Source organism: Sebastes fasciatus, chromosome 14, assembly GCF_043250625.1.
Source record: "Sebastes fasciatus isolate fSebFas1 chromosome 14, fSebFas1.pri, whole genome shotgun sequence".
In the NCBI taxonomy this organism is placed as follows: domain Eukaryota; kingdom Metazoa; phylum Chordata; class Actinopteri; order Perciformes; family Sebastidae; genus Sebastes; species Sebastes fasciatus.
This window is the reverse complement of record NC_133808.1, coordinates 25988228-26007622: the sequence shown is the minus strand read 5'-3', so window position 1 is coordinate 26007622 and position 19395 is coordinate 25988228. Positions and strand designations below refer to the sequence as shown.

Below are 19395 nucleotides of genomic sequence, written 5' to 3'. Positions count from 1 at the left end.
GTGCCTCCAGCTCACTACCAAAAGCTGCGCCAGGTCCTCACTGAGATGGAAGAGCAGGGAATCATTCGGAAGTCAATGAGCGAATATGCATCCCCACTCGTGATGGTCTGGAAAAAAAATGGTGACCTCAGGATATGCACAGACTTCCGGTGGCTGAATGCAAGGACCATCAAAGATGCTCATCCCCTGCCTCATCAGTCGGACTGCTTGGCGGCTCTTGGCGGAAACACTGTCTTCAGCACCATGGACCTAACATCAGGTTTTTACAACCTGACCATGCACGAGGAAGACAAGAAATTCACCGCCTTCACAACACCCCTGGGCTTACATGAGTACAACAGAATGCCCCAGGGACTTTGTAACAGTCCCGCATCTTTCATGAGAATGATGCTGAGCATTTTTGGTGATCTAAACTTCAGTAGCTTGCTGTGCTATCTTGACGACCTCCTGGTCTTTGCCCCATCTGAGCAAGAAGCCCTCAATAGGCTGGAGGTTGTTTTTCAGAGGCTGAGAGAGCACAACCTGAAGCTGAGTCCAAAAAAATGCCACCTGTTGCAGCGGTCCGTGAAATTCCTCGGACACATTATTGACGGTGATGGGGTAGCTGTTGACCCAGAGAAAGTTGAAGTTATCGTCAAAATGTCAAAGAAGGATTTAATGGAGGATGACGGCTGCACACCTTCAGTTCGGAGAGTAAAGTCATTTTTGGGAATGGTGTTCTACTATCAGCACTTTATGCCCAACTGCTCCGCCACAGCAAAGCCTCTGTTTGCCCTTACAGCTGGTCAAAAACGGAGAGGGAAGGTTAGAAAGTTAAACCAGAATCCCGGTGTCTTCAGAAAGCTCACACCTGCAGACTGGACTGATGACTGTGACTCTGCCTTCCTCAGCCTCAAGGAGAAGCTTCTGAACTGTGCAGTCCTCGCTCACCCGGATTTCTCCAAACCACTGATCCTATCCATCGACGCTTCTCTTGATGGCCTCGGGGCCGTTTTGTCACAGTTACCAGAAGGTGAAACCAAAGCCCGTCCGATTGCTTTTGCGATCAAGACCCTCACTGGCTCACAAAAGAGGTATCCCGCCCATCGCCTGGAATTTCTAGCGCTCAAGTGGAGTGTTTGTGAAAAATTCAGTCACTGGTTGAAGGGTCACTGTTTCACAGTGTGGACCGACAATAATCCATTGACCTATATAATGACAAAACCAAAACTTGACGCTTGCGAACAGCGGTGGGTGGCCAAGCTGTCCCCATACATGTTCGATCTTAAACATATACCTGGGGTGAAAAACATTGTGGCAGATGCCTTAAGTAGAGACCCTTTTGCTAGGTCAGTGGGCCAAAGATTGATCAGCGAGCCATATGAGAACCTTTTGGTAGAAGCCGAGGGAACAAAGGAGGAAGGAGTCCAGGATGTTTTCCGGTGCAAGGTCCAATGTCTTCAGGCATATAACTCAGGCTGTGTGATCACAGATGCGCTACAGCACAAGCCACCTGGAAATCAGGATTCCGCTGATGTTAAGTCCATCTGTGAAGCTCACATTGAGTGGGAGAAAGCTGCAGAGTCAAGAGCAGTTCAGTTCCTCCAGGTTCTGCCCCAGGTGGCACACTCAGAACAAGACACCCTTCCAGCCTTCTCTATTGATGAGCTTCGGCACGGCCAGCAACAGGATCCAGACATTGGGGAGGTCCGGCTGTTTGTGGAGCGGGGTAAGCTGCCATCTAGAAGAGAGAGATGTAGGCTAAGTCCAAGAGCACAGATGCTATGCAAGCAGTGGCATCGGATGAAAGTCCAAGATGGAGTCCTCTATAGGATTACCAAAGACTCTTTAACCAGGCAGAAAAGGTACCAGTTTGTCTTACCCGCCAGTTTGAAGGTCAATGCCCTTTCTGGTGTGCATGACCTTGCAGGGCATCAAGGGCAAGCCAGAACCCTACACCTTGCCAGACAACGCTTTTTCTGGCCGCAAATGGAAAGAGACATAAAGGAATATGTGAAATGCTGCCAACGATGTATCCTAGCAAAGACTCCTGAACCAGCTGCCCGAGCTCCCTTGGAGAGCATTCGCACTTCTGCACCCATGGAGTTGGTATGCATAGATTTCTGGAGCGCTGAGGATAACAAACAAAGATCAGTTGATGTCTTGGTCATAACTGACCACTTTACAAAGTTGGCTCACGCATTCCCTTGTGTAAACCAGACTGCAAAGCAAGTTGCGAAGAAGTTGTGGGATAATGTGTTCTGCATATATGGTTTTCCACAGCGAATCCATTCAGATCAGGGAGCCAATTTCGAAAGTAAACTCCTAGCAGAACTCCTCAGCCTCACAGGGATCGCAAAGTCACACACAACTGCATACCATCCCATGGGAAATGGGCAAACTGAGAGGTTTAATAGGACACTTGGCAGTATGTTGCGTGCCTTACCATTAGCAGCAAAACAACACTGGGCACAACAGATACAAACCTTGACCTTTGCTTACAACGCCACCATCCATGAAACAACTGGATACGCCCCATTCTACTTAATGTATGGTCGGGTCCCCAGACTTCCGGTGGATGTGGTCTTCAAGCAGGTCCTGAAAGACACAGTCGTGGTTGACTACAAGACCTACGCCGAGAAACTGACGGCAAGCCTCCATGAAGCCGCTGGCATTGCTCAGCAGCATGCAAGGAAAGAGCAGCAGCATCAAGCTGATGGTTACAACAAGAGAGTCCGTGGCACTTGCCTGAATGTTGGTGACAGAGTTCTGCTCGCAAATAAAGGGGAAAGAGGAAAGAGGAAGTTGGCAGATAAATGGGAACCCACTATCTACACTGTCATGGATCGGAAACCTCAGACTCACATCTATAAAGTTGCGGACGATGGCGGGAAAACCAAAGTTGTACACCGGAATTTGATATTGGATGTGAGCTTCCTACCAATCCCAGAACAAATCAGTGGGGAGCTGGATTCAGGTGCTTCAGACGAGGAGAGCGAGTTTCAGTCTCCGTCCATTGATACTTTGAGTGGCCTGGCGGTCGAAGCTTCTGAGGACCGTACCCACTCATGGATATGCACATCATCTGATGTTGACTGTGAGTCTTTGGGAGATGATAGAGAGTCAGGAATGGAGGTTGAGATGTCATACTCCCCACCTAGAGACTCTGATCACCTGCCACTTGTAAGGCCCCAGTCTGATCCTGCCAATGGTGGTGGAAACAAGGAAGAAAGAGAGGAAACCTTACCTGTAAGAGACTTGCCCGGTTCCAGTGAGCTCCCCGAGCCATACATGACTGACACTGATGTTGACCCTTTAGCCACCGTTTCTGACCTAGATGAGCCAGAACCCTGTAACATCACCTCACCCACAACAGTGACTGATAGACAGATACCTACACAAGGTTCAGGGCCTGACAGGCACGTAGTCAGAACACGTACAGGCAGGGTTGTCAAAGCAGTCAATCGCCTGATAGAGAACATGGCGCAAAAACCTTTCACACGGGGTATTGTAGACAGGTTTAACAGTAGGTCACAGTCCTTACTCACCTTGTTTTAAACAGGGCAGAAGAGGTATAGAAATGAGTTTTGTGTTTTGTTTTTATACAGTACATTTCTTCTTTTGTTTTGGGTCATAAAATGTTCACATTGACGGGATTGAATGCCAAGATCTCATGTGGTGTAAAAGGCATCATATATACTAGGAGAAGCAGTAGCCTGATCAACTTCTGTTTTCTCTGAACTTACTTAGCAAGTAGCTAATATGCTGTGTGGGGAATTAGATTCCCAGGGTTATCTTGGACCGAAAGAATGTGAAAATTGTGCTTTGTAAAATTTATTTATTTATCTTGCACAACCCTCTGTATGTTTTCGGGATTTGGCGAAATTAAAGAGGGGTGAATGTAACAGATAGAAGAAGTGACAGTAAATAATATTTGTAATTTGTATTTCTTATGTTATGTGTTTTATTGCAATATGTATTAATTTCACCAAAATCCCTCACTTGTTGTGTTGTTCCTAAGTTTATCCTTGGTATTGGGAGTACTGTTTTAGTTTGTGCTACAGCGCCCTCTGGTGGTTGTTAGCAGACGTACTGTGTCTCCTCCGCTCTCTCGTCAGTCTGCACTGAACCTGACTGCGAGAGGTATGTATCTAAAGTGGCGCGATGTAAAGTGTGAATTCTAATGTTTTAATGTTGATTTAATTACACAGAGCAGTTTACTCTTGCATAGTATCATTAGGACAGACGAACTGGGTCATTTTCTGTCGTGCTTTTTACTTGTAAAGTGAGTTTTGAGAGGCTAAGCTAACTAGCTAAACATGTGTGTGTGCTGGTGTCGCCGTTTTATCTTCCCGTGGGATCCACATGTAAGCTTGTCCTTTTCTCATGTTAGGTGTTTTTCTATGAGGATAAAACCCATATGACAGCATTTTGCTCTCTCTGGGCTCAAAACAGGTATGTGTATATGTGTTGTACTCCCATTACCGTGTTCAGTAATTATAGTATTCATTTTAAGTATATTGTGTGAGGTGATTGTGGTACAGTGTAATTTTCATGACAGCCATAGGGGTCTGTAAAATATTTTTTTTATTGTGTCTTATTTGATTTACATGTTTTGAGTTATTTTCATGTTTATAATGAGTCTGCACTGAACCTGACTGCGAGAGGTGTTTTTCTATGAGGATAAAACCCATATGACAGCATTTTGCTCTCTCTGGGCTCAAAACAGGAATAAACCTGAGTTCAACAAGACATGCCAGTGTCCAGCGTCTGATTGTGCACCAGAACACAACGCAGTGTGGTCGGGACCTGCAGACCGTTCCGGCTACAGAGGCAACAGTCAGAGTACAATGATTTCATGATGAAAAAACGTACGTAGAACACGAAATGTGGCAGGTCCAGCAGGCAGGTTACAGAAAAGACAATCCACAAAGTATGGTCAAAAGGAATAAACTTGAACTACAAAACACTGGAATAAAAACTCAATATGAACTCAATATGACAATGAACTGACAGTGAAAAAGGGGAAACACACAAACTAAATGCATATGGAGAGCAGGATGATTAAACACAGGTGGAACAGATCAGGGTGAGCCAGACAATCACAAAGGCGGGAAAAAAACAAAGGCAGGAAGTAAAACCAGACAAGACACAACAGGAGTGAAGTTATCAAAATAAAACAGGAAACACTAGAATGAAAGAGACCAGGAATATAACAGAAAATCCCAAAGCCTAGAAACCAAAATCAGAGACAAGAGGGCTGGTACCCACCGACACGCAAACTGTCTTGGAGTCAGCTCAGACTCCTGACTCAGGACCTGGCTTGGAGTCAGCTCAGGCTCCCGACTCAGGACCTGTCTTGAAGTCAGCTCAGACTCCCAACTCAGTACCTGGCTTGAAGTCGGCTGAGACCCCTGACACAGCGCTTCCCTGACAGCAACAGTTCAAAGAGGCAGGGAAGTGATCTTTAATGAACATGGAGAGGACATTGATGAACTCAAGGATTGTACTACATGGTACATCACATTCTGTGTGGGTAATGTTGTTCCAACAGAGACTTGTTTTGTTGTTTACTACCACAGTAACTGTCACGAGAAAGCTGATGGCTATGTTCGCCAGACATGGAGTGCTGGAGTTAGTCATCTCCGACAGCTTCATGGGACACTGAGCATGCATGTGCTGTGCAGGGACGGCTGAAAGAGTGGTAAGCTCTGCCAACTTCATACTGGACAAAGGAAGAGGCCCAGGAGCTGGTCCATACTTGTCCTCTTTTGGTACACTGCAACTTATCAGTCAACTGGTTTAAGTCATCTAAGCAGCTCCTAATGAGAAAGAGGTTACGTAGAATTGTCCCTACCACAAGCAGACTCACTACCCAAAAAGCACCTGCCTGACTGTGACGACTCGCATGGGAAAAGATTTTCCCTATGCCAGGAACAACATGCCTCAAATCTCTCCTCTCATCAGATACCAAACAGGCCATGGCAGACCATTGCGACCATTCGCGTGAAACAAAGAGGGCTGTTAAGTTGTTGTGGAATACTACGGCCAATATTTTCAGTTGGAAAGATTGCGTAATGCTCAAAAGAGGTAAAAGAATTTAATGAGATCCTTGGAGGGTGAAGCAATTTAATAAAAACTTTCCACAGACTGAAACAGTTCACTTTCTGAATTCTGTAGATGGACAAACACCAAATACCTTTCTGTGAATGAATAAGATGCTTCAGTACAGGTTGGATGTTATGTATTATCATCAAAGTGAGACTTCTTTTCATAGTTCAATTCATGTATGCTGGATATAAAATCTTCCTGTTTCATTACTGAACATATATTTTAGACAACCATAATGGATGATAAGTTAAATGCAACGTATATAACTCTTGGTGGGCATGTGGAAGTTAAGAAATACAGATATGTTTATTTTTTGGTTATATTCACAGTATATATTCTAATAATATGCAGTAATTCTACTATTCTGTACCTTATCTTTATACACAAGAATCTCCATGAGCCTATGTACATTTTCATTGCAGCTTTATTACTGAACTCGGTTGTTTATAGCACTGCTATTTACCCAAAGCTTTTGGTTGACATTTTATCTGAAAAACAGATCACATCTTATTCTGCCTGTCTCTTTCAATTTTATATATTTTATGCTGTAGGCAGTTCAGAATTCTTACTGTTGTCAGCCATGGCCTATGACAGGTATGTGTCTATATGTAAACCTCTGCAATATCCAACTATCATGACAAAAAACACGGTGAGTATTTTCCTGTTTTTTGCTTGGCTTCTGCCTGCTTGTCATATTGCACTCCCAAAAATACTAAGTGCTGAAACTAAACTGTGTAACTTAACTTTACAAGGAATATTTTGTAACAATGCAATTTATAAACTTCAATGTGTAAGTTCAAGATTAATTACTATAAATGGTGTTGTTGCTTTATTAAATCTTGCAATTCTGCCTATGCTCTTCATTATTTTTACATACACAAAAATACTTATAATAACCCATCGAAGTTGCAGAGAAGTCAGGAAAAAAGCAGCAGAGACCTGTTTACCTCACCTGTTGGTTTTAATCAGCTTTTCCTGTTTGAGTGCATATGATGTCGCGATAGTTCGAGTGAATTCTAATTTTCCAAAAATTGTGAATTCCATAATGACTTTACAAATCGTTTTGTATCATCCTCTCTTTAATCCAATTATATACGGACTAAAAATGAAAGAAATCTCTAAACACCTGAAGAGGTTGTTCTGTCAAGCCAAACTGGTCTAATGTATTAAAAGTGATCTTACAGTAATAATGATGTTAGTGATGCTAATGTGCAGTCATTTCTTCTGTGATAATAATGCAGAGATGTGAATGTTATGATCTTTGGAAGGTATGTAAGGATTTGTTTCCACATTGTAAAGATCCTTTTTACGGAAACAGCGAAGAGTATCTTCAGTTTGAACAATGTAATGATTCATTTATATGCTGCAGTTATTAAAGAAATATCTTTTTGTTAATTGTTGTTAATTGACTGTCTTAAGAGGGAGCATGTCACCTTGAATGACCTCTCCTAAGGTTTCTCCCATAATATAAATGTGACATTGGGCTATAGTGTCCACGTGTTTCAGCAACATGGGTGGGTCGGTTGACATGCAACAAACCTTTACGGGATCTGAATCCATTTGTACATTAGGCCTGCACGTTATGAGGAAAATCTGTGATAACATTGTTCAATATTGCGATGACGATATGACTTAACAAATATTGAAGTGTGCATATTAGCTACACATTTCCTACGTCAGCCTGGTTGTCTTTAAATTCAGAAATTCTCCCCTTTACAGACATTCCCACTTTATGATAATCACATGCAGTTTGGGGCAAGTCAGAGTCAAGTCAGCAGACTGACACACTGACAGCTGTTGTTGCCTGTTGGGCTGCAGTTTGCCATGTTATGATTTGAGCATATTTTTTTATGCTAAATGCAGTACCTGTGAGGGTTTCCGGACAATATTTGTCATTGTTTTGTGTTGTTAATTGATTTCCAATAATAAATATATACATAAATTTATATAAAGCAAGCATATTTGCCAACTCCCATATTGATAAGAGTATTAAATACTTGACAAATCTCCCTTTCTCACATTTTGATAACCAACCCAAGGAACACTATTTTAATGCTTTAATGAAATAACATCCTCATTCTCAACAGCTTGTATCAAAATTTGTGTTGTTGTTTTCTAATATTACTGCTGCATCATCAAACCATATCAAATCTGCCTGGGAGGCAGATCTTGGTGTTGAGTTGACAGAGCAGGTGTGGAAGGAGGGGATGGAGAGGATTCACTTAAATTCAATTAATGCCAGGTAACAGCTGATTCAGTTCAAGGTCATACACAGATTACATTATTAAAAAAAAAAAAGATTAACAAGATGTATCCTAAATAGAGCTGTCAATCAATTAAAATATTTAATCGCATGATTGTCCATAGTTAATCGTGATTAATCGCAAATTAATGACACATTTTTTATCTGTTCAAAATGTACCTTAAAGGGAGATTTGTCAAATATTTAATACTCTTATCAACATGGGAGTGGACAAATATGCTGCTTTATGCAAATATATGTATATATTTATTATTGGAAATCAATTAACAACAGGCAACAACAGCTGTCAGTGTGTCAGTGTGCTGACTTGACTATGACTTGCCCCAAACTGCATCTGATTATCATAAAGTGGGCATGTCTGTAAAGGGGAGACTCGTGGGTACCCATAGAACCCGTTTTCATTCACATAACTTGAGGTCAGAGGTCAAGGAACCGCATTGAAAATGGCCATGACAGTTTGGCCGTCTGCAGTTATACGGGCCCTGTACGACCATTGTGGTGAAGAGGGAGCTGAGCCGGAAAGCAAAGCTCTTGATTTACCACTCCATCTACGCTCCAACCCTCACCTATAGGTCATGAGCTTGTTGAACAGGTGCATTAATAAATTATTGGCTTTATACTTGCAAAGTTTTTTTTTGACTTACTTATAATAACAAGTGTAGTATCAAATCTTCACTTCACCGTCTCCACCGCGGCCTCTCCGATCTGCTGTTAGCTGGCTTTGCTGTGTGTATGTGGAGAGCTCCTCCACAGCCCTGACATGGAGAAGGGGAGAGGCGTTAGCGTGATAATAAATACTACGGTCTTCAGCCCCTTAATACCAGGTTTCGGTAACCATCCCTAAATTAAACACATTTTCATCTCAACTCGTCCCATACTGACGCTTTGTCACGCCCCTTGGCGTGACTTTAGGTTTAGGCAACAAAACCACTGAGTTAGGTTTAGGAAAAAACAACATGGTTGGGCTTAAAACTACTATGTTTGTAGAGGGAAATGAAACTGTCAGGTATTCAGGATAACAGGCTTGGACCCCAACGCAAGTAAGGATGAGGAGGCAACAGTCAGAGTACAATGATTTCAAATGAAAAAAATGTACGTAGAACACGAAATGCGGCAGGTCCAGCAGGCAGGTTACAGAAAAGACAATCCACAAAGTATGGTCAAAAGGAATAAACTTGAACTACAAAACACTGGAATAAAAACTCAATATGAACTCAATATGACAATGAACTGACAGTGAAACAGGGGAAACACACAAACTAAATGCATATGGAGAGCAGGATGATTAAACACAGGTGGAACAGATCAGGGTGAGCCAGACAATCACAAAGGCGGGAAAAAAACAAAGGCAGGAAGTAAAACCAGACAAGACACAACAGGAGTGAACTTATCAAAATAAAACAGGAAACACTAGAATGAAAGAGACCAGGAATATAACAGAAAATCCAAAAGCCTAGAAACCAAAATCAGAGACAAGAGGGCTGGTACCCACCGACACGCAAACTGTCTTGGAGTCAGCTCAGACTCCTTACTCAGGACCTGGCTTGGAGTCAGCTCAGGCTCCCGACTCAGGACCTGTCTTGAAGTCAGCTCAGACTCCCAACTCAGTACCTGGCTTGAAGTCGGCTGAGACCCCTGACACAGCGCTTCCCTGACAGCAACAGTTCAAAGAGGCAGGGAAGTGATCTTTAATGAACATGGAGAGGACATTGATGAACTCAAGGATTGTACTACATGGTACATCAAATCCTGCAACAAACAAGTCTCTGTAGTTCCGACAGAGACTTGTTTTGTTGTTTACTACCACAGTAACTGTCACGAGAAAGCTGATGGCTATGTTCGCCAGACATGAAGTGCTGGAGTTAGTCATCTCCGACAGCTTCATGGGACACTGAGCATGTGCTGTGCAGGGACGGCTGAAAGAGTGGTAAGCTCTGCCAACTTCATACTGGACAAAGGAAGAGGCCCAGGAGCTGGTCCATACTTGTCCTCTTTTGGTACACTGCAACTTATCAGTCAATTGGTTTAAGTCATCTAAGCAGCTCCTAATGAGAAGGAGGTTGCGTACAGTTGCCCCTACCACAAGCAAACACACTACATAAAAAGGACCTGCCTGACTGTGACGACTCGCATGGGAAAAGATTTTCCCTATGCCAGGAACAACATGCATCAAATCTCACCTCTCATCAGATACCAAACAGGCCATGGCAGACCATTGTGACCATTCGCGTGAAACAAAGAGGGCTATTAAGTTGTTGTGGAATACTACGGACGATATTTTGAGTTGGAAAGATTGCGTAATGCTCAAAAGAGGTAAAACAATTTAATGAGATCCTTGGAGGGTGAAGCAATTTAATAAAAACTTTCCACAGACTGAAACAGTTCACTTTCTGAATTCTGGAGATGGACAAACACCAAGTGCCTTTCTGTGAATGAATAAGATGCTTCAGTACAGGTTGGATGTTATGTATTATCATCAAAGTGAGACTTCTTTTCATAGTTTAATTCATGTATGCCGGATATAACATCTTCCGGTTTTATTACTGAACATATATTTTAGACAACCATAATGGATGATAAGTTAAATGCAACATATATAACTCTTGGTGGGCATGTGGAAGTTAACAAATACAGATATGTTTATTTTTTGGTAATATTCACAGTATATATTCTAATAATATGCAGTAATTCTACTATTCTGTACCTTATCTTTATACACAAAAATCTCCATGAGCCTATGTACATTTTCATTGCAGCTTTATTGCTGAACTCGGTTGTTTTAAGCACTGCTATTTACCCAAAACTTTTGGTTGACATTTTATCTGAAAAACAGATCACATCTTATTCTGCCTGTCTCTTTCAATTTTATATATTTTATGCTGTAGGCAGTTCAGAATTCTTACTGTTGTCAGCCATGGCCTATGACAGGTATGTGTCTATATGTAAACCTCTGCAATATCCAACTATCATGACAAAAAACACGGTGAGTATTTTCCTGTTTTTTGCTTGGCTTCTGCCTGCTTGTCATATTGCACTCCCAACAATACTGAGTGCTGAAACTAAACTGTGTAACTTAACTTTACAAGGAATATTTTGTAACAATGCAATTTATAAACTTCAATGTGTAAGTTCAAGAGTAATTACTATAAATGGTGTTGTTGCTTTATTAGATCTTGCAATTCTGCCTATGCTCTTCATTATTTTTACATACACAAAAATACTTATAATAACCCATCGAAGTTGCAGAGAAGTCAGGAAAAAAGCAGCAGAGACCTGTTTACCTCACCTGTTGGTTTTAATCAGCTTTTCCTGTTTGTGTGCATATGATGTCGCGATAGTTCGACTGGGATCTAATTTTCCAAAAATTGTGAATTCCATAATGACTTTACAAACCGTTTTGTATCATCCTCTCTTTAATCCAATTATATACGGACTAAAAATGAAAGAAATCTCTAAACACCTGAAGAGGTTGTTCTGTCAAGCCAAACTGGTCTAATGTATTAAAAGTGATCTTACAGTAATAATGATGTTAGTGATGCTAATGTGCAGTCATTTCTTCTGTGATAATAATGCAGAGATGTGAATGTTATGATCTTTGGAAGGTATGTTAGGATTTGTTTCCACATTGTAAAGATCCTTTTTTTACGGAAACAGCGAAGAGTATCTTCAGTTTGAACAATGTAATGATTCATTTATATGCTGCAGTTATTAAATAAATACATTTTTGTTAATTGTTGTTAATTGACTGTCTTAAGAGGGAGCATGTCACTTTGAATGACCTCTCCTACGGTTTCTCCCATAATATAAATGTGACATTGGGCTATAATGTCCATGTGTTTCAGCAACATGGGTGGGTCGGTTGACATGCAACAAACCTTTACGGGATCTGAATCGATTTGTACATTAGGCCTGCACGTTATGAGGAAAATCTGTAATAACATTGTTCAATATCACATGCAGTTTGGGGCAAGTCAGAGTCAAGTCAGCACACTGACACACTGACAGCTGTTGTTGCCTGTTGGGCTGCAGTTTGATTTTACCTGGTTAAATAAAGGTCAAATAAATAAAAAGTTTGCCATGTTATGATTTGAGCATATTTTTTATGCTAAATGCAGTACCTGTGAGGGTTTCCGGACAATATTTATCATTGTTTTGTGTTGTTAATTGATTTCCAATAATAAGTACATACATAAATTTATATAAAGCAAGCATATTTGCCCACTCCCATGTTGATAAGAGTATTAAATACTTGACAAATCTCCCTTTCTCACATTTTGATAACCAACCCAAGGAACACTATTTTTTATGCTTTAATGAAATAACATCCTCGTTCTAAACAGCTTGTATCAAAATTTGTGCTGTTGTTTTCTTATATTACTGCTGCATCATCAAACCATATCAAATCTGCCTGGGAGGCAGATCTTGGTGTTGAGTTGACTGAGGAGGTGTGGAAGGAGTACCTGGGGCCCAATTATTAGACATCTTAATTCTCCTATGGATTTGTTTAGGTCCCTACTGTATGATAAACAGTTTTGATATTCTTGCCATTTGCTGAAAAAAAATGATATAGGCTAAAACATCAATCGAGTGTAGAGTTAGTTCAGGCAGGCCATGAAGTCAAACTCTGCTCATATGACAGTTATCAGCTAATAGCAGTCGATCTTAAGCCAGCCCAATCAGCTGATTCCCCTCTATGCATTCATTGGCAAATTTCATACAGGGCGCCTTATTTAAGCTGCTTCAGCCTGCCATACCTTTGCTGCTTCCTCTACAAGACGCTGGCAACCCACCTCCACCCCACCACCTCCTTTTAATACTGTGTCTGACTTAATCAATGTAATTTCTATTGTCATTGATGCCGGCTCTGTTCTGCATCCGGGGGGTCTTTGCTGCTGCTCTACCTGCCTTTGGCTTTCCATGTATGCACATGAAAGGGCGAGGAGGTGTGCTCTCCTTGCCACATATGCGCGTGGATGGGCAGGGAGGTCCCAGAACAGAGCCATACCGCCAATATACTGTATATATTACTGCAAATGGAAATAAAGTTTTCTTTGACTAAAGTGTTCCTGACTGAATTGTATTTATCTGTGTCCAGTCTGGCCTTTTGTCTTTTTTAGAATGTGGGTTGCCCTTGTTTGTAAGTTTGTTTGTAGAGGTACAAGAATTTGCCAAATTTTAAGATACATGGCAAACTTAGCTACACAGTTAGACTACACACAGACAGCATTTGTTTTAGCTTGTATAACACGGAGGCTCCCTAGTCTGCACCAAGAAGGCAACAACTTTATTACTCCAACTTCGCCAACAACAGCGCATCACTGCTTCACTCCTTTCGTTCCACCCTTCACAATAAAATCCCCAGACACATACACTGGAACACTGCTTACTAGAGGGAACTAAAGTTATTCAATGAAAGAGCCTTCACTAATACTTAACAAAATAGCTTACACGTTTGTAACAATTCACTATTAGCCAAAAAATGGAGCGGGAGATGGACAGGCTGTTCGGTGCGACGTCTGCAGTTATACGGGCCCCTGTACCGGACCATTGTGGTGAAGAGGGAGCTGAGCCGGAAGGCAAAGCTCTTGGTTTACCACTCCATCTACGCTCCAACCCTCACCTATGGTCATGAGCTTGTTGAGCAGGTGCATTAATAAATTATTGGCTTTATACTTGCAATGTTTTTTTTTGACTTACTTATAATAACGAGTGTAGTATCAAATCTTCACTTCACCGTCTCCACCGCGGCCTCTCCGATCTGCTGTTAGCTGGCTTTGCTGTGTGTATGTAGAGAGCTCCTCCACAGCCCTGACATGGAGAAGGGAAGAGGCGTTAGCGTGATAATAAATACATCGGTCTTTAGCCCCTTAATACCAGGTTTCGGTAACCATCCCTAAATTAAACACATTTTCATCCCAACTCGTCCCATACTGACGCTTTGTCACGCCCCTTGGCGTCACTTTAGGTTTAGGCAACAAAACCACTTAGTTAGGTTTAGGAAAAAACAACATGGTTGGGCTTAAAACTACTATGTTTGTAGAGGGAAATGAAACTGTCAGGTTTTCAGGATAACAGGCTTGGACCCCAACGCAAGTAAGGATGAGGAGGCAACAGTCAGAGTACAATGATTTCAAATGAAAAAAACGTACGTAGAACACAAAATGCGGCAGGTCCAGCAGGCAGGTTACAGAAAAGACAATCCACAAAGTATAGTCAAAAGAAATAAACTTGAACTACAAAACACTGGAATAAAACCTAAATATGAACTCAATATGACAATGAACTGACAGTGAAACAGGGGAAACACACAAACTAAATGCACATGGAGAGCAGGATGATTAAACACAGGTGGAACAGATCAGGGTGAGCCAGACAATCACAAAGGCGGGGAAAAAAAAAAGGCAGGAAGTAAAACCAGACAAGACACAACAGGAGTGAACTTATCAAAATAAAACAGGAAACACTAGAATGAAAGAGACAAGGAATATAACAGAAAACCCCAAAGCCTAGAAACCTAAATCAGGGACAAGACGGCTGGTACACCTGACACGCAAACTGTCTTGAAGTCAGCTCAGACTCCCGACTCAGGACCTGGCTTGAAGTCGGCTGAGACCCCTGACACAGCGCTTCCCTGACAGCAACAGTTCAAAGAGGCAGGGAAGTGATCTTTAATGAACATGGAGAGGACATTGATGAACTCAAGGATTGTACTACATGGTACATCACATTCTGTGTGGGTAATGTTGTTCCGACAGAGACTTGTTTTGTTGTTTACTACCACAGTAACTGTCACGAAAAAGCTGATGGCCATGACTGTGACGACTTGCATGGGAAAAGATTTTCCCTATGCCAGAAACAACATGCCTCAAATCTCTCCTCTCATCAGATACCAAACAGGCCATGGCAGACCATTGCGACCATTCGCGTGAAACAAAGAGGGCTGTTAAGTTGTTGTGTAATACTACGGCTGATATTTTGAGTTGGAAAGATTGCGTAATGCTCAAAAGAGGTAAAACAATTTAATGAGATCTTTGGAGGGTGAAGCAATTTAATAAAAACTTTCCACAGACTGAAACAGTTCACTTTCTGAATTCTGGAGATGGACAAACACCAAGTGCTTTTCTGTGAATGAATAAGATGCTTCAGTACAGGTTGGATGTTATGTATTATCATCAAAGTGAGACTTCTTTTCATAGTTTAATTCATGTATGCCGGATATAAAATCTTCCTGTTTTATTACTGAACATATATTTTAGACAACCATAATGGATGATAAGTTAAATGCAACATATATAACTCTTGGTGGGCATATGGACGTTAACAAATACAGATATGTTTATTTTTTGGTTATATTCACAGTATATATTCTAATAGTATGCAGTAATTCTACTATTCTGTACCTTATCTTTATACACAAAAATCTCCATGAGCCTATGTACATTTTCATTGCAGCTTTATTACTGAACTCGGTTGTTTTAAGCACTGCTATTTACCCAAAGCTTATGGTTGACATTTTATCTGAAAAACAGATCACATCTTATTCTGCCTGTCTTTTTCAATTTTATATATTTTATGCTGTAGGCGGTTCAGAATTCTTACTGTTGTCAGCCATGGCCTATGACAGGTATGTGTCTATATGTAAACCTCTGCAATATCCAACTATCATGACAAATAACACGGTGAGTATTTTCCTGTTTTTTGCTTGGCTTCTGCCTGCTTGTCATATTGCACTCCCAACAATACTGAGTGCTGAAACTAAACTGTGTAACTTAACTTTACAAGGAATATTTTGTAACAATGCAATTTATAAACTTCAATGTGTAAGTTCAAGAGTAATTACTATATATGGTGTTGTTGGTTTATTAGATCTTTTAATTCTGCCTATACTCTTCATTATTTTTACATACACAAAAATACTTATAATAACCCATCAAAGTTGCAGAGAAGTTAGGAAAAAAGCAGCAGAGACCTGTTTACCTCACCTGTTGGTTTTAATCAGCTTTTCCTGTTTGTGTGCATATGATATCGCGATAGCTCGACTGGGATCTAATTTTCCAAAAATTGTGAATTCCATAATGACTTTACAAATCGTTTTGTATAATCCTCTCTTTAATCCAATTATATACGGACTAAAAATGAAAGAAATCTCTAAACACCTGAAGAGGTTGTTCTGTCAAGCCAAACTGGTCTAATGTATTAAAAGTGATCTTACAGTAATAATGATGTTAGTGATGCTAATGTGCAGTCATTTCTTCTGTGATTATAATGCAGAGATGTGAATGTTATGATCTTTGGAAGGTATGTTAGGATTTGTTTCCACATTGTAAAGATCCTTTTTTTACGGAAACAGCGAAGAGTATCTTCAGTTTGAACAATGTAATGATTCATTTATATGCTGCAGTTATTAAATAAATACATTTTTGTTAATTGTTGTTAATTGACTGTCTTAAGAGGGAGCATGTCACTTTGAATGACCTCTCCTACGGTTTCTCCCATAATATAAATGTGACATTGGGCTATAGTGTCCACATGTTTCAGCAACATGGGTGGGTCGGTTGACATGCAACAAACCTTTACGGGATCTGAATCGATTTGTACACTAGGCCTGCACGTTATGAGGAAAATCTGTAATAACATTGTTCAATATTGCGATGACGATATGACTTAACAAATATTGAAGTGTGCATATTAGCTACACATTTCCTACGTCAGCCTGGTTGTCTTTAAATTCAGAAATTCTCCCCTTTACAGACATTCCCACTTTATGATAATCACATGCAGTTTGGGGCAAGTCATAGTCAAGTCAGCACACTGACACACTGACAGCTGTTGTTGCCTGTTGGGCTGCAGTTTGATTTTACCTGGTTAAATAAAGGTCAAATAAATAAAAAGTTTGCCATGTTATGATTTGAGAATATTTTTGTTATGCTAAATGCAGTACCTGTGAGGGTTTATAAACGGTAATAAATATATACATAAATTTATATAAAGCAAGCATATTTGCCAACTCCCATATTGATAAGAGTATTAAATACTTGACAAATCTCCCTTTCTCACATTTTGATAACCAACCCAAGGAACACTATTTTAATGCTTTAATGAAATAACATCCTCATTCTCAACAGCTTGTATCAAAATTTGTGTTGTTGTTTTCTAATATTACTGCTGCATCATCAAACCATATCAAATCTGCCTGGGAGGCAGATCTTGGTGTTGAGTTGACAGAGCAGGTGTGGAAGGAGGGGATGGAGAGGATTCACTTAAATTCAATTAATGCCAGGTAACAGCTGATTCAGTTCAAGGTCATACACAGATTACATTATTAAAAAAAAAAAAGATTAACAAGATGTATCCTAAATAGAGCTGTCAATCGATTAAAATATTTAATCGCATGATTGTCCATAGTTAATCGTGATTAATTGCAAATTAATCACACATTTTTTATCTGTTCAAAATGTACCTTAAAGGGAGATTTGTCAAATATTTAATACTCTTATCAACATGGGAGTGGACAAATATGCTGCTTTATGCAAATATATGTATATATTTATTATTGGAAATCAATTAACAACAGGCAACAACAGCTGTCAGTGTGTCAGTGTGCTGACTTGACTATGACTTGCCCCAAACTGCATCTGATTATCATAAAGTGGGCATGTCTGTAAAGGGGAGACTCGTGGGTACCCATAGAACCCGTTTTCATTCACATAACTTGAGGTCAGAGGTCAAGGAACCGCATTGAAAATGGCCATGACAGTTTGGCCGTCTGCAGTTATACGGGCCCTGTACGACCATTGTGGTGAATAGGGAGCTGAGCCGGAAAGCAAAGCTCTTGATTTACCACTCCATCTACGCTCCAACCCTCACCTATAGGTCATGAGCTTGTTGAACAGGTGCATTAATAAATTATTGGCTTTATACTTGCAAATTTTTTTTTGACTTACTTATAATAACGAGTGTAGTATCAAATCTTCACTTCACCGTCTCCACCGCGGCCTCTCCGATCTGCTGTTAGCTGGCTTTGCTGTGTGTATGTAGAGAGCTCCTCCACAGCCCTGACATGGAGAAGGGGAGAGGCGTTAGCGTAATAATAAATACTACGGTCTTCAGCCCCTTAATACCAGGTTTCGGTAACCATCCCTAAATTAAACACATTTTCATCCCAACTCGTCCCATACTGACGCTTTGTCACGCCCCTTGGCGTCACTTTAGGTTTAGGCAACAAAACCACTTAGTTAGGTTTAGGAAAAAACAACATGGTTGGGCTTAAAACTACTATGTTTGTAGAGGGAAATGAAACTGTCAGGTATTCAGGATAACAGGCTTGGACCCCAACGCAAGTAAGGATGAGGAGGCAACAGTCAGAGTACAATGATTTCAAATGAAAAAAATGTACGTAGAACACGAAATGCGGCAGGTCCAGCAGGCAGGTTACAGAAAAGACAATCCACAAAGTATGGTCAAAAGGAATAAACTTGAACTACAAAACACTGGAATAAAAACTCAATATGAACTCAATATGACAATAAACTGACAGTGAAACAGGGGAAACACACAAACTAAATGCATATGGAGAGCAGGATGATTAAACACAGGTGGAACAGATCAGGGTGAGCCAGACAATCACAAAGGCGGGAAAAAAACAAAGGCAGGAAGTAAAACCAGACAAGACACAACAGGAGTGAACTTATCAAAATAAAACAGGAAACACTAGAATGAAAGAGACCAGGAATATAACAGAAAATCCCAAAGCCTAGAAACCAAAATCAGAGACAAGAGGGCTGGTACCCACCGACACGCAAACTGTCTTGGAGTCAGCTCAGACTCCTGACTCAGGACCTGGCTTGGAGTCAGCTCAGGCTCCCGACTCAGGACCTGTCTTGAAGTCAGCTCAGACTCCCAACTCAGTACCTGGCTTGAAGTCGGCTGAGACCCCTGACACAGCGCTACCCTGACAGCAACAGTTCAAAGAGGCAGGGAAGTGATCTTTAATGAACATGGAGAGGACATTGATGAACTCAAGGATTGTACTACATGGTACA

General features: G+C 40.9%; 3 protein-coding genes across 3 annotated transcripts; all 3 read left to right on the top strand.

The window, feature by feature from the left end:
- The first annotated feature begins 6325 nt into the window (after positions 1-6325).
- LOC141782367 (olfactory receptor 6K3-like) lies at positions 6326-7252 on the top strand. Its single transcript, XM_074658633.1, has one exon. The coding sequence runs from the start codon at positions 6326-6328 to the stop codon at positions 7250-7252; it is 927 nt and encodes a 308-aa protein (XP_074514734.1).
- A 3670-nt stretch (positions 7253-10922) lies between these two features.
- On the top strand, positions 10923-11849 carry LOC141782368 (olfactory receptor 1-like). Its single transcript, XM_074658635.1, has one exon. It carries the CDS (start codon positions 10923-10925, stop codon positions 11847-11849), a length of 927 nt encoding a protein of 308 aa, XP_074514736.1.
- Positions 11850-15618: 3769 nt separating this feature from the next.
- LOC141782383 (olfactory receptor 1-like) lies at positions 15619-16545 on the top strand. The gene has a single exon (XM_074658654.1). It carries the CDS (start codon positions 15619-15621, stop codon positions 16543-16545), a length of 927 nt encoding a protein of 308 aa, XP_074514755.1.
- The last annotated feature ends 2850 nt before the right edge of the window (positions 16546-19395 follow it).